The 16,507-nt window shown below is 37.7% G+C and overlaps 1 protein-coding gene across 1 annotated transcript in view; it reads left to right on the top strand.

The window, feature by feature from the left end:
- wdpcp (WD repeat containing planar cell polarity effector) overlaps positions 1 to 16,507 on the top strand; it is a 211,348-nt gene that overhangs the window by 66,687 nt on the left and 128,154 nt on the right. The window contains exons 5-6 of the mRNA XM_072911888.1: positions 3,932 to 3,976; positions 12,524 to 12,571. Coding sequence (XP_072767989.1) covers positions 3,932 to 3,976; positions 12,524 to 12,571 — 93 coding nt within the window. The remainder of the gene's footprint in view (positions 1 to 3,931; positions 3,977 to 12,523; positions 12,572 to 16,507) is intronic.

Genomic DNA, 16,507 nt, shown 5'->3' with positions numbered 1-16,507 from the left:
GGGTGGCTGGCGTCGCCTGTGTGTATTGTGTGAATGTGACTCCATGTGTCTACACTAACATATACGACCCGGTGTTTATCCTGGTGACATGGCCTTATTTGTTTGCAGTTTTATTTTACCCTGCCATGTGACTTCTATCTTGCAAGAAATGTGGTTGGATAAATATCGGCAAAGATGCCTGTTTGTCGAGGTGTGACGCGCCGTATCACAGCCTTTCTGACAGTGTATACATCCACCTCAAAAGCGAGGATAATATTCATTTTTACCACAGTTACCCACAATGTAGCTGTGAAACAGTAGTGGACAATTTGTTTATAAAATGTTGAGGGTTCAAAAACTAGCAATTTATATCCAACTTTCTTAACACAGTATAACAGGGGTGCTCATTAGGCGATCGCAGAGGGTCTCTTAGTCGATCGCCAGCCAGGCATTAAAAAAAAAATTCTAAAAATCAGCGATCATCAATCCTCACTATGATTTCACTTGATTGACATTCACGGCACCCGAGGATCTTGTGAGATGACATTAGGGCTGCAGCAACTAATCGATTAAAATCGATTATGAAAATAGTTGGCGATTAATTTAGTCATCGATTCGTTGGATCTATGCTATGCGCATGTGCAAAGGCATTTTTTTTTATTTTATTTTTTTATAAACTTTTATTTATAAACTGCAACATTTACAAACAGCTGAGACACAATAATCAAAATAAGTATGGTGCCAGTATGCTGTTTTTTTCCCAATAAAATACTGGAAAGGATAGAAATGTAGTTTGTGTCTTTTAACCAATTATTAATCGATTAATCGATTAATCGAAGTAATAATCGACAGATTAATCGATTATCAAATTAATCGTTAGTTGCAGCCCTAGATGACACTGGCTGCTGCGAGCTCAGTGTGAAGAAAATAGACGGGCAGGAACGCGACAAGCACTTTCTATTTTAACAGACTCTCCCGCTGTACCTGCTGTCAAAAGTGTAAAGACCGACCACACAGTTCCTGTCTTCACAATAAAAGTGCTGCTCCATCCTGCCTGCGCTAGCAAAATAAGGGTTTCAGAAGTCTAGCGCACACAAGCCAGCGAGCTGCCTCCAATGTACATCTTGTAAAGGGTTTACAAACGAGTACGGAAGCTTGACAAATAAGAAGATAAACCATTGTCGTGTGTTATTGGAAAGAGAAGGACTTTTTTTTCACAATGTCAATTCAAAGTTATGGAATTTATCTGCTCTACTGTAAATCCTGTCTGATTCCAATCAATGCTAGTCATCAGAATAAAGTAAATACACCAATTTATATTGTCTTCATGAAAGAAGGGAATCTATATGCGTTAAACATGTTTGTCTTTTTATTAAACATCTTTAACATGTTAATATATATATATATATAGTGTATACATGTATGTATATATATATATTTACATGTGCGTGTGTGTTTTCTTCTCGTCTTCTATTTTTTTTGCACTTTGTGTTTGCCACGTGCCTATATAAATAAAAGTTTGATTATATATATATATATATATATATATATATATATATATATATATATATATATATATATACATACATACTATAAATATATGTGTATATATACTGTATATATATATATATGTGTATATATACTGTATATGTGTATATATATATATATATATATACTGTAAATGTATGTGTGTGTGTCTATATATATATACTGTAAATGTATGTGTGTGTGTATATACTTATACAAGTACTGTATGTGTATATACATACATTATATATAATTTATGTTATATATGTATACATACTCTATGTATGTCTGTATGTATATATACTGTATGATATAAATATATATATATATATATATATATATATATATATATATATATATATATATATACAGTATATATATATATATATATATATATATATATATATACTGTATATATATATATATATATATATATATATATATACATATATGCCACTCGAGATCTGTGATTAATCAGGATTGATCACGGGTTATTTTTGCTGCATAAATAAGATTTGCTTAAGAAAATACCCCAATATTTGGGTACAAATGCAATTTAGTAGTTAATGTTTTTTTCAAATGTTTTACTGAACTGCAAGTCATTGGTTTGCTCAAAACTTGGTGACAGTAAGTCATCCTCGAGTACGGGTTTCGCTTTAAGATGGTATTTTAAACTTGATGTGCGCCGATAATAAGAACATTTGTTGCTGCAATACCAACAAGTTACCTCAGTTTTATCTGAAGTTCTGTTTTGAAGCGAATTTGGCCACCTCTCATCACAGGCACTGTATCAATGGTCGCGGCTTCCGGGTTAAGCCTTAACTCGGAACTGATAAATTTTCATTAATATTTGATATGTGTTAATCACAGCCCTAATATATATATATATATATATATTTATTAGGGATGTCCATTAATGGCTTTTTTGCCGATATTCCGATATTGTCCAACTCTCAATTACCGATATCAACCGATACCGATATATGCAGTCGTGGAATTAACACATTATTATGCCAAATTTGGACAGCTAGGTATGGTGAAGATAAGGTCCTTTAAAAAAATAATAAAATAAAATAAAATAAGATAAATAAATTAAAAACATTTTCTTGAATAAAAAAAAGAAAGTAAAACAATATAAAAACAGTTACATAGAAACTATTAATTAATGAAAATGAGTAAAATTAACTGTTAAAGGTTAGTACTATTAGTGGACCAGCAGCACGCACAATCATGTGTGCTTACGGACTGTATCCCTGCAGACTGTATTGATATATATTGATATATAATGTAGGAACCAGAATATTAATAACAGAAAGAAACAACCCTTTTGTGTGAATGAGTGTAAATGGAGGAGGGAGGTTTTTTGGGTTGGTGCACTAATTGTAAGTGTATCTTGTGTTTTTTTATGTTGATTTAATAAAATTTAAAAAAACGATACTGATAATAAAAAAAACGATACCGATAATTTCCGATATTACATTTTAAAGCATTTATCGGCCGATAATATCGGCAGGCTGATATTATCGGACATCTCTAATATATATATATATGTATATATATATATATATATATATATATACATATATATATATATATATATATATATATACATATACATATACATATATATATATATACATATAATTAAACACAGACTCACACGGTGGATCACCTTGACTTGGTCATTTGATAAGTAGCTCGCCTGCTGGAAAAAGTATGGGAACCCCTGCAGCATACGAAGTAAAATGTGTGTGCCCCTGCGTGTGTGTCATAAAATTAGTCTGCACTTCTGCATCTTTATCGAATTCACCATGTTTTCACCTTCTGATTTATATGTGAATTTCTCTGTGCAGTGTACAAGGTGAAGTGTGTGTAGGTGTGTGTGTGTGTGTGTGTGTGTGTGTGTCCCATCATCTTTCCTGTTGTATTAGCGTGTCCTGGCCTCAGCAACAGCGGCGGCGTGATAAAGAAATGATGTGTTGTGCGAATCTGAGGTTTGGGGCCGGCAGGAATAACACTGAGGAGGAAACGCTCACCTCAGCAATCCGTGCGTGGGTGTGTGTGCGTGTCACAAAGTGCGTTGTAGCCCACTTGTGTGTATCTTTTAATGTATACGTGTCAATTAGAGTGTCTCTCAGACGGGCCGTGATGGGCATACTTGTCTTTATTAACCCTCCCCTCAATCACACCCGCCTTCTTCATTCTGGCTCGTACCCCTCATCCCAGCCTCACGCCTCCTTCCCTCCCTGCCGTGGTCTTATCTAAAGCGCGGTGCTGGCAGACGGGACAGGCCACTGGCTGATAGCGATTGTTTATCCCACGCTGCAAAATTGCTGATTTGTCTTACGCTTCTTCCTTCTTTTTTTTCCCTGACAGCGAGATGTTCATCTTTCTCTCTCCCCTCCCCTCTCTCTCTCGCCCGCAGATACAGATATTGGCACGTATCAGTACTACGATAAAGGAGAGCCAGGTAAATAGTGTTTATATTGGGTTTGTGTTTGAGATAAGTTGTATTTGTTTTCGCAAAGACGCAAACACACATAAGGCTTATTGGCATTATTGCTGTTTCTTGGGCTCTTTCATTATTCCTGTGCACACATAGTCTGTCAGTATGTGGGATTGACATGCTAAAACCTTCCACACACACATGCAAAGGTTATTATTAGGCCTTTTCTCTTTTGCCCTCCCTATGTTGCTGTTGACCCGAGATCCTGCCACAAAGCGATAGGAGAACTAAACTGTTGACTTTCTCCTAGATCACATAGCAAGAGGCCCCGTGTAGTCCATACGTATGTTGCCCCAGGCCAGGAGGCTGGGCAATAGCGCCGGGAAGTGCTCAAAACGCTCCCCGCTGTCGCAGTGTACAATAGCCACTAAGTCATGCAGTAAAAAATACATTTAGAATGAGAATATCTGGTGATTTACAATAACTGTGAGGCGCAGGAAGAATTTTAGGACAATTTTATGCAGTGTTTTATACACTGTGTCCCTAAAGTCTGGACTTACGATATACACATATCAATCAATCCGGCCGATAAATGCTTTAAAATTCATCGGAAATTATCGGTATCAGTTTCAACCTCCCAATTTTCCCAGGAGACCCCCGAATTTCAGTGCCCCTCCCGAAAATCTCACGCCCCCAACATTATTGGGGGCGTGCCTTAAAGGCACAGCCTTTAGTGTCCTCTACAACCTGTCGACACATCCGCTTTTCCTCCATACAAACATTGTGCTGGCCCAGACACATAACATATGCGGCTTTTACACACACATAAGTGAATGCAAGGCATACTTGATCAACAGCCATACAGGTCACACTGAGGGTGGCCGTATAAACAACTTTAACACTGTTACCCACACCAAACAAGAATGACAAACACATTTCGGGAGAACATCCGCCCCGTAACACAACATAAACACAACAGAACAAATACCCCGAACCCCTTGCAGCACTAACTCTTCCGGGACGCTACAATATACACCCCCCGCTACCACCAAACCCCGTCCCCCCCAACCCCGCCCACCAAAGTTGACCAACTTGTCGAATTATGTCCTAGTCCTTCTATTATCAAGGTAAGAGTCATTACTTATGATCTAGGATAAACTTTTACAAACTCTGATGTGAGAAAGCAGCTCACCAGCCGATGATGTCAACATAGCAGCACAAACTCGTTAGTAGAGTTCTCTGATAATATCGGACTGCGATATTATCGGCTGATAAATGCTTTAAAATGTAATATCGGAAATTATCGGTATCGGTTCCAAAAAGTAAAATTTATGACTTTTTAAAACGCCGCTCTCAGAGTGGTACACGGACGTAGAGAGAAGTACAGAGCGCCAATAAACCTTAAAGGCACTGCCTTTGCGTGCCGGCCCGATGATATCTTCGGCTTTTCACACACACACAAGTGAATGCAATGCATACTTGGTCAACAGCCACACAGGTCACACTGAGGTTGGCCGTATAAACAACTTTAACACTGTTACAAATATGCGCCACACTGTGAACCCACACCAAACAAGAATGACAAACACATTTCGGGAGAACATCTGCACCGTAACACAACATAAACACAACAGAACAAATACCCAGAACCCCTTGCAGCACTAACTCTTCTGGGATGCTACAATATACACCCCCCGCCACCTCAACCTCCTCATACTCTCTCAGGGAGAGCATGTCCCAAATTCTAAGCTGCTTGTTTTGAGGCATGTTAAAAAAAATAATGCACTTTGTGACTTCAATAATAAATATGGCAGTGCCTTGTTGGCATTTTTTTCCATAACTTGAGTTGATTTATTTTGGAAAACCTTGTTACATTGTTTAATGCATCCAGCGGGGCATCACAACAAAATTAGGCATAATAATGTGTTAATTCCACGACTATATATATCGGTATCGGTTGATATCGAAATCGGTAATTAAGAGTTGGACAATATTGGAATATCAGATATCGGCAAAAAAGCCATTATCGGACATCTCTACTCGTTAGCGCTCTCTGATCACGGCGTCGCTATAAATAGTTTGTCAACTGAGTACAGCTGCGTCTCATACAGACCACAGCTGAGGAACAGATATTTTGGGCGGCCCAACAGTTTACAAATGTAGCTTACCACCATGACTGTGGAAGGAATTATTGATGGGTTGTCAGTTGTGCCAGTAAAGCGCTTTGATTGTTTACAAAAATTCTATATAAATCTAATGCATTACTATTCATTATTATACAAATAAATAAATACAAACAAATACATCAATTGTGTGTGCTTACATGAAATGCAACAATTTAATTAAAATGAAAAAATAGGATATTTGCATTTTTGCAAAAACGTAAGGGACACTTTGAAAGAGAATTTCTAGATTTTGACTTTGTACAAAGTAGAAGAACTAAAGAATGAAACAAATGTGCCAGTCAGTGCACATATATTGGCAACTATTAAAACTGTTATGCATAAAAGTGTGAAATCATGTTAAATCTTCACAGTGATTTGGGTCCTAACACTCAGAATGGCTATGAATGTGGAGAGTTTCTCTACACCTGCATATTTTATTGATCTACCTACACTCGTGTGTGTCTTTCTTTTCCTCTTCCTCTAATCACGGACGACTTTCCCTTCTCACTTGTATGAGACGCCTTCCTTCCCATCTTCACTGGCGAAATGACGCTCTGGCTTCCAAATCCTTTCATTTGGAGGATTACTAAAGTGTGGCTTGATATCGGAGTGCAGGGAGGGGGATGTGGGCGAGGGGTGGAGCAACATCCAAAAGTATCTCAACGTTTTCACACAGGATTGTAATGATAGCTGGGGTCATGCTTCCTTTGACAACCTGAAGATTATGTCGGGCTACATTTGGTCTGTGTGCATGCGACTTCCATGAAAAATGCAAGTCAGACTATGTAAACAACCCCTTTCCATTAGGGTCACAGGTGACTGTGGAACCAATATTCAGCTGTCCATTTTCCATTGGAACAAATATGACTGTCACTATCCATCGAGGGCTGCACATAGAAACATTTATTAATGCGGAGACCTATTTGATACATTTTGTGCCTAAAAGATGCTCAAACCAATCCAATTGTTAAGGTCATATTTACCCTCCTTTTGGTAGAATGCCTCAGAATTGACCTCCATTCTGCTAGAAGAAGATAAGCACAATGATTGCACTCTGTGCACTGGAAAAATTCAGTGTTCAAAAACAAGAAGAAAAAAAAATACAAAATTAGGGGCATTTTACTTGAACTAAGCAAAATTATCTGCCAATAGAACAAGAAAATTTGGCTTGTCAAGACTTTCCAAAACAAGTAAAATTAGCTAACCTCAATGAACCCAAAATACCTTAAAATAAGTATTTTCTCACTAATAACAAGTGCACTTTTCAATCAATCAATTCCTTTATTGTCATTGTCATAATAACACTTAAGTCATACAGAAAAATAGTAGAAAAAACAAATATGAGACCTTTTTTCTCAATATGTTGAAAAATATTCTTAAATTAAGTAAATGCTAGTGCCATTATCTTGACATAATGATATGCGCTTGGCATTACATTTTTTGCATTTTCCCATCGATAAAATGACATCATCGCGCCAAGTGCGTGCTCTTTTAGTGAATTAGTGCGCAAGGAATATATATATATATATATACATATATATATATATATATATATACATATATATATACATATATGTATATATATATATGTATATATATATATGTATATATATATATGTATATATATACATATATGTATATATATATATGTATGTATATATATATATATGTGTGTATATATATGTATATGTATATATATGTGTATATATATGTGTGTATATATATATATATATATATATATATATATATATATATGTATATATATATGTATATATATGTATATATGTGTGTGTATATATATATATATATATGTATATATATGTATATATATATATACTATATACATATATATATGTATATATATATATATTATATATATATATATATATGTATATATATATATTATATATATATATATATGTATATATATATATATTATATGTATGTGTATATGTATATATATGTGTATATGTATGTATGTATATATGTGTATATATATATATATATATATATATTTACAGCCCGCCCCCCGACCAAATTTTTTTTATTGTAATTTTAAAGAATTTATCTGAATGTGCATGAACTATTTCTGTTCAAAATAGTTTGAAATGTTAAATGTTTAAATATTAACTGTCAGTTTAATGTACTGTGCCAACTGTACTACTATATGAGTACATCTTTTCTATTGTTTCATTGAAAATAAAACAGTAAAGTCCATTTGGCTGTCATCTGTTTTAATTATGAGACAAAATTGTGTCAGTCATAATTTTTTTATTTCATGCTTGAAATAAGAAATGATTACTTTGAAAAAGTAGTTTTATACTTGTGAGTGTTGATGACACAGCTTTGCAACAGTTGATATTCTAGTTTCAAGCATGTTTTACTCAATATAGGTCATCAAATCTTAGCAACAAGCTGTAATATCTTACTGAGATCATTTAGGACCAAAACCCTTAAAACAAGTAAAAGACTCCAACATAAAATCTGTTTAGTGAGAAGAATTTTCTTATCAGACAGAAAATAAGCAAATATCACCCTTATTTGAGATAATCTTACTCAGATTTCAGTTTTTGCAGTGTTATTTATCTGTGCACTGTCACATTTATATATTATTATTAATGATGTCATGAGGTACAGGCCTGAAGAGAGAGAGTGGAAGCGATTGTGTGTGCGAGGCACACACGTTAAGTTTCAGTTTCAATTCACGCAGAGGCAGAGCAACCCGAGCGGACAGAAAGCCTGGGGAGACAGGCAGCCATTTTAGAGATTGCTCTGACCTTGTGACAGCTCCACACTCTGCCTTCCAGCACTGGTATATTTCTGTTGTTTATACTTACTCCTATGTTGTAGAATAAGCTGTTAAACTTAAGTTCTAGTCACCTCTCAATATTTTAGACAGACTTAGAACTCTCTCTCTGTCTTATCCCCCGCAATTTACCCCTCTGTCTTCTTTTTTTCTTCTTCTTTCTATTCCCTTTCTCTGGTCCAGCTGCGCCACACACTAAATATATCCAAATAAAGTCAAATACACATAGGGCAACAAGAGAAATATCCCACACTTCTTTGTAAAGTAAATCTGAACAGCAGGTATGTGTATCTACATGAACAATATGATTTTCCTGAGTGGCTGGACAGGACATATAAATATATATTTTTTAAAGTTTCAGTTTCAATTCATGCATGGTGGGGCAACCTGGGCGGACAAAAAGCCTGGGAAGACGGCAGTCATTAGAGATTGCTTCGACCTCTTGACAGCTGGTATTTCTGTTGTTTAGAACTAAATCTGGGAGGACACTGCCTGCCCAAAAGGGAGAATCCTAATCCAATCCTATTTTTGCTTGTAATGAGGAAACAAATCTGCAAATGGAACAAGTCAAAATTGTCTTGGTAAGATTTCTTGAAATAAGAAAATCGTCAATTAAAACTTACCGTGTTTTTCGGAGAATAAGTCGCTCCGGAGTATAAGGCGCACCTGCCGAAAATGCATAATAAAGAAGGAAAAAAACATATATAAATCGCATTTTTTGGGGAAATTTATTTGATAAAACCCAACACCAAGAATAGACATTTGAAAGGCAATTTAAAATAAATAAAGAATAGTGAACAACAGGCTGAATAAGTGTACGTTATATGCCACATAAATAACCAACTGAGAAGGTGCCTGGTATGTTAACGCAGGCCCGGCCCTAACCAATCTGGCGCCCTAGGCAAGATTTTAGGTGGCGCCCCCCCACATCGGCAGTGAAGTGTATATACTCACAAGAAACCGAATAGCTTTGTCTTTGACCTTTTTTTTACTTAAAGAAAGCAAATTAACAATCAGAATAGTTAACAAGATAAAAAAAAATATGAATAAATAAATGAATGCAAAAAATAAAAAATTAATATATGAAATACAATATTTTTTACATACATATTGCTTAATTAACATTAATGATGTGCACTTTAACAACTAGGCTTACAACTATACCTAATATATAAAGGGGTGGAAAAGTGACTATTACCTGCAGGGCAAACATTAGCTAACCAGAAGGCAATAATGTAAACAAAAAACACCTGCTTAAAAGATCTAATACAAATGTCCCTGAGGAATGTAAGGTGGGAGTACTGTAATTACCTAACGTTACATTATTATTTTCCATAACAATTTAGCCCCCTCCACAATATTAACCCGACGTTAAAACAGAACTAGCTATTTATTGATTAGCAATTGCCGAATCATGTAACATTAGCTTAATGCTAAAAAGTCAGGTTACTATCACATTCTGTAACAGACAAATAATTTAATGTAGGCTAACGTTACCTACCTGCTACCTCTGTCTTTTTCTCGTTTCTCCTCTTCTTCTTTTCTCTTTTTTCTTCCCTGGGCACCTGACAGTTTTGGCCGTTTTGACATCTTGTGTTGATTTTTTGATGTGGTGACGTCCAAAAAGAGTCATGATACGGGAAGGGAGAGGGCGCACCGTGCGGGGGGGGGCGGCGTATTGTTGTAACAAATAATATTTATATTATATAGGCTTTACTTTGCATTTTAATTAACGTGGGATTATTTTTTGTATTTAGAAATAATAGTACCAACTTTTCTTTTTTTTTCTCCAACATTTGTGGCACTGGCGTGGCGCCCCCTGATGGACGGCGCCCTTAGCATTTGCCTATACGGCCTATGCCACGGGCCGGCCCTGTGTTAACGTAACATATTATGGTAAGAGTCATTCAAATAACTATAACATATAGAACATGCTATACGTTTACCAAACAATCTGTCACTCCTAATCGCTAAATCCCAGGAAATCTTATACGTCTAGTCTCTTACGTGAATGAGCTAAATAATAATATTTGATATTTTACGGTAATGTGTTAATAATTTCACACATAAGGCGCTCCTGAGTATAGGTCGCACCCCCGGCCTAACTACGAAAAAAACTACGACTTATAGTCCGAAAAATACGGTATTAGCTATACTTACTAGTATTGTGAACACTGCAAAAACTGAAATCTAAGTAAGATTAAATATCTCAAATAAGGGTGATATTTGCTTATTTTCTGTCTGATAATATAATTCTTCTCACTAAGCAGATTTTATGTTAGACTGTTTTACTTGTTTTAAGGGTTTTGGTCCTAAATGATCTCAGTAAGATATTACAGCTTGTTGCTGAGATTTGATGACCTATATTGAGTAAAACATGCTTGAAACTAGAATATCAACTGTTGCAAAGCTGTGTCATCAACACTCACAAGTATAAAATTAGTTTTTTTAAATAATAATTTCTTACTTCAAGCATGAAAAAAAAAATCATGATGCTGAGCTCAAGATAATGGCACTAGCATTTACTTAATTTAAGAATATATTTCAACATATTGAGCAAAAAGATGTAATTTTTTTTGCTACCAAGAAAAGTGCACTTGTTATTTGTGAGAATATACTTATTTTAAGGTATTTTTGGGTTCATTGAGGTTAGCTAATTTTACTTGTTTTGGAAAGTCTTGACAAACCGAATTTTCTTGTTCTATTGGCAGATAATTTTGCTTAGTTCAAGTAAAATATCCCTAATTCTTGTTTTTGAACACTGACTTTTTGCAGTGAACCTGTGATGCTCAAAAGTAGTCTTTAGTAGATCTATTGCCTAAAAACAAGTTATGTCTCACTGAAAAAAATATTATTCAGGGGATTGTGACTTGTATTAAGTTTGTTTAGATATTGTGACTAGAAATTAGAAATATATACTTGATGAGATTGGGAGTTTTTCCCAATGTAGGTCAATATATGATAGGCTATCCGGACACAACATTCAAAGCTTAGTTTTGTGTCATAGGGAACAAAGTAAACACATTTAATATCACGTTATATTTTTCAGTAATAATCAATTCTATTTTTAGAATATGCCGAAGACCAATAAAAAAATAAATATTCTGTTTAGAACATAGTGCAGGTGTGGGTATTTATGTGGATATACAGTCTTAAACTGGCATCTAGTCCTTTAAGCAGCAGTCATGTCCTCCTCTGTGAACATCAAGCTCTTCATCTGCCCACTAGAGGGAGACCCAGGCTCACTCGAACGCCCCCGGGGTCCCCTGCAGCTAAAACCCATGAGCCCTCTCTGTCCGGTCCCTGTAGCAGGTGCCCATGTCTGGGCCTGTCTGCCCCCACTCCCCCCACCCCCTCGCCCTTTTATCTGATTAATACTACTTATCCAGGAGGTGTCCCTGCCTGCCAGAGGGCCTTAGCGACTCGGCTGCCTGCCTTCTTGCTCACGGCAGCCCGGCCAAGAGGCACAGTTGCGCGTCACACTTTGCCAAAAAGGCCTCATGGAGGCCGTTTGCTGTTTCTTTTGCGCTTCTAAAAAAAAAAAAAAAAAAAAAAGCCAAATGATGCATTTTGTAACTCCTATTGTGTTTCCCCCTGCAGCCAATCTGGAGCATCACTATTACAATGAGAAACTGCAGTTCAGTGAAGGTAAATTGGATTTCGCCAAGCTATAAGTTGCCACTGTTTATGTTAGCATCATTTTTTATTCCCCTTCCTTCTCCCTCCCACCCACTCTGTGCTTTCCCCCCAGTAGTGGAATACAAACACCCTTATCAGGAGACAAACACTCACCATCCCTGACCCACCCTTCCCACATTTACATGCATGTCTGTTTACCTCCTCTTCACACTCATTCTTAATGGAAAAGCCCACTCCTTAATGGCTATTTTTAGCAGCTCCCCCCAATTGAAAACAACAGTCCCCACCCCTTTTTTTTCCTGCTGTTCCTTCTATTGAAGTCCAAATACTTTATACGTAGGCAGGAGCAAAGACTCCAATTCAATTATCTGTTCGTTTTCTTCCTCTCGCTGCGGTGAACCACCAGAGATGGAGGGGGGAAATGAACATGAAGGGGCCTTTGCACGCGGCACGTGCCGCGATATGTGCCGCTAACCGAGAGGTTGCGTCAGGGAGATAACTTGAGTGGGCACAATTAAGTATGTACTTACTCCTCGAGGACCAGTTTGTGCGTTTTGAAAGGACATTTGGCTTTCAGTGTGGCTACTTCACGCTGAAAGACTTAAGACTTCTCTGCTCTGGGGATGGCTCTCGGATTGAAAACCTCTTATTTGTTAGTATTGTGTTTTAAAACAGATAAACATACTCTTGGCGGCCTTCAGTACCATCTGACGAGGTCCAATACAAAAGAAAAAAGGCAGTCTTTATATTGATGATAGTGATAATGATAAGGTTTGAGGTATTATTTCCACAATGTATTTATTATTGTGGTTTGCCGCTGTATACAACTGCACTACAATTGACTAAGAACTATCTTAATAACGTGTTCCTACGGCGTAGATCAACGTTTGATGATTTGACAACGAGATTCATCAACAATAGCCCATCCATCTATTTTAGTGTCACAGGTAAACTGGAGCCTATCCCAGGTGACTTTGGGAAATATGTTGTATTCAGTTACATGACTTGTGAATGGTAGTAAACAAAGTGGTGGGCCCCCAAACCAAGATGGCTACTGTGCCAACTGTCTGAGTACACAAAGGGCCTAGATCAGGGGTCGGCAACCTTTACCACTCAAAGAGCCATTGTGACCAGTTTCACAAATTAAAGAAAACAATGGGAGCCACAAAAATCTTTTGAAATTTAAAATGAAATAACAAGCATACAAAGTTTTATTTTTGGTTTGTACTATGTCTAAACCAAGGGTCTCAGACATGCGGCCCACACCTTAATATGAAAATTGATTGTTAGTGCGGCCCGCGGGTTTTATAGGAATGGCGTTTTGACAGCGTCATACTTGGCATCCCTCCCGATTTTTCCGGCAGACTACGAATTTCGGGGCAACTATTCTCTCGAACGTGCCGTGATGGTTCAGCATTTAACGTCCACTACAACCAGCGTGCCGGCCCAGCCACACGTTGTATGAGGCTTTTGCTTAAGTGACAGCAAGGCATACTTAGTCAACAACCACACAGGTTACACTGACGGTGGCGGTATAAAAAACTTTAACACTCTTACTAATAATGCGCCACACTGTGAACCCACACCAAACAAGAATGACAAACACATTTCGGGAGAACATCTGCACCGTAACACAACATAAACACAACAGAACAAATACCCAGAATCCCATGCAGCCCTAACATTATACACCCCCGCTACCAAACCCCGCCCACCTCAACCGACGCATGGAGGGGGGGGGGGGGTTGATGTGTGGGGGAGCAGGGTTGGGGTGGGGGCGGGGTTTGGTGTTAGCAGGAGTGTATATTGTAGCCCGGAAGAGTCAGGGCTGCATGGGATTTGTTCTGTTGTGTTTATGTTGTGTTAAGGTGCAGATGTTCTCCCGAAATGTGTTTGTCATTCTTGTTTGGTGTGGGTTCAAAGTGTGGCGCATTATTAGTAAGAGTGTTAAAGTTGTTTTATATGGCCACCGTCAGTGTAACCTGTGTGGCTGTTGACCAAATATGCCTTGCTATCACTTGCGTGTAAAAGCAGAAAATGCATACAACAAAAGACTGGGCTGGCACGCTGTTGGTCCAGATTGTAGAGGGTGCTAAATGTTGTACCATCATGGCACGCCCTTGTTATTATTATTAGGGTGAAAATCGATGAATAATTATCCCGAAAGGCACCGAAATCCGGAAATCTACCGGGCAAATTGGGAGGGTCTGCAAGTATGCAGCTGAGCCGCATCAGAGTGATCAAAGAGCCGCGGGTTGCCGACCCCTGGCCTAGATCTTACCACTAAAAGCAGATACAAGCACAAAAATGCAAACTAAGCAATAGAATAGATAGATCCTATACTTAATCAAAAAAAGATTTGTCGAATGATCTCAAGTTATCTGTTGTGCGCATTCCCAGACGTGTTGAACTATATGGTCCCCCAGATGTCATTCTACTAAGGGTGTAACGGTACACAAAAATTTCGGTTCGGTACGTACCTCGGTTTAGAGGTTACGGTTCGGTTCATTTTCGGTACAGTAAGAAAACAACAAAATATACATTTTCTGGTTATTTATTTACCAACATTTGTAAACAATGGCTTTATCCTTTTAACATTGCTTTAAAATAGCTCTGTGTGTGATGGATGTGCACCACCACTAGGCTGATCAGTGCAACAGCAGGCAGTCATGAATGCTAAGCATAACAATAACATACATATACACACAGGGTCCATTGCCAGGGTTAATGCAGTCAACATATATAAAATAAAAACTAAATAAGATGAGGCTCAGAATTGGTTTCTTAACAAAACCTTACTACATATAAAGTGCAACATTTCCACATATAAAGTGCAACATTAAACTGCTTCAAGTTGTTGCTCAGATTAAATAAAATGACAAAACTTTTCTTCTACATACAAAAAGTGCAACATTAAACAGTTTCAAGTCAACTCAGCCTCAGATTAACTTTTCTTCCCCCCCCCTGCCCCCCCACCCTTTAACCCTGGTGACTTTCACTCAATTTTCATGTTTTTTGCCAGAAAAAAAACAGTTTAACCACATTGTCTGCAGAAAGAGCAGACCTGCTTGTGGTTAAAATGTCTCCAGCTGTGGAAAATACCCTTTCACTGGGCACGGAGGTAGCAAGTATGGCGAGGTAGTGCCTGGCTAACTTGGCAGTAAGAAAAGAATGATACATTACATATGGGCTCATTGTTCTTCCACCATAGAAGTTGGTCAAAATCTAGTTTTCAATGCAATATGGACTTAAATCTGCTGCTATAAAAACACCAACGACATTAGTTAGTGCTTTAGCCCTGCCTGACTCGCCGAGGAGAGGCTGCTTGAATGCGGTGTTTGCACGACGCTCGTCTTTATCTTTGTTGAAGCGATGTTATCCATTTTTGTATCGCACCTCGAAGCCGAAATGTTCCCAAACGGGAGATCTTTACGAGGCAGGAGGGTCTTTCAGCTCTGGCTTTTTGCATTTTGTAGTAGCCCGGTCATTGCTAGCATGCCGTGTGTTGTGCCTCGGTGTGCATTGTTTACACAACGTGCGGTGCGCTACTTATTGTCCGCGTGGAAACTCGTTCGGTGCACCTCCGTTCCGAACCGAACCCCCCGTACCGAAACGGTTCAATACAAATACACGTACCGTTACACCCTTACATTCTACACAACAAAACAGATGGAAACTTGGAAAAGCATGGATGTCTACAACTGTTTTGTTTGTGGCTAGGTATCAAGACTCTCCCAGTTAAACCATGCATCGTTTTTGCTCGGGCAAAGTTGTATTTCATGATTGAACTTAGCGTCTACAGCCACGTTAGTTGCCTTGTTGTTGTTGTACGTGCGTTTTCCCCCATTTTTATCAAAACATAACTAGATCGCTATGTTGTGCATGTGCTACAAAACTTCACTAATGATTGCTGCCTTTGGTAAAATCGTAACTCTTTTAGGTTTT

This window comes from Nerophis lumbriciformis, linkage group LG02 (assembly GCF_033978685.3).
Source record: "Nerophis lumbriciformis linkage group LG02, RoL_Nlum_v2.1, whole genome shotgun sequence".
NCBI lineage: Eukaryota > Metazoa > Chordata > Actinopteri > Syngnathiformes > Syngnathidae > Nerophis > Nerophis lumbriciformis.
Note: the sequence above shows the minus strand (reverse complement) of the source record. Positions and strands in the feature narration are given on the sequence as shown.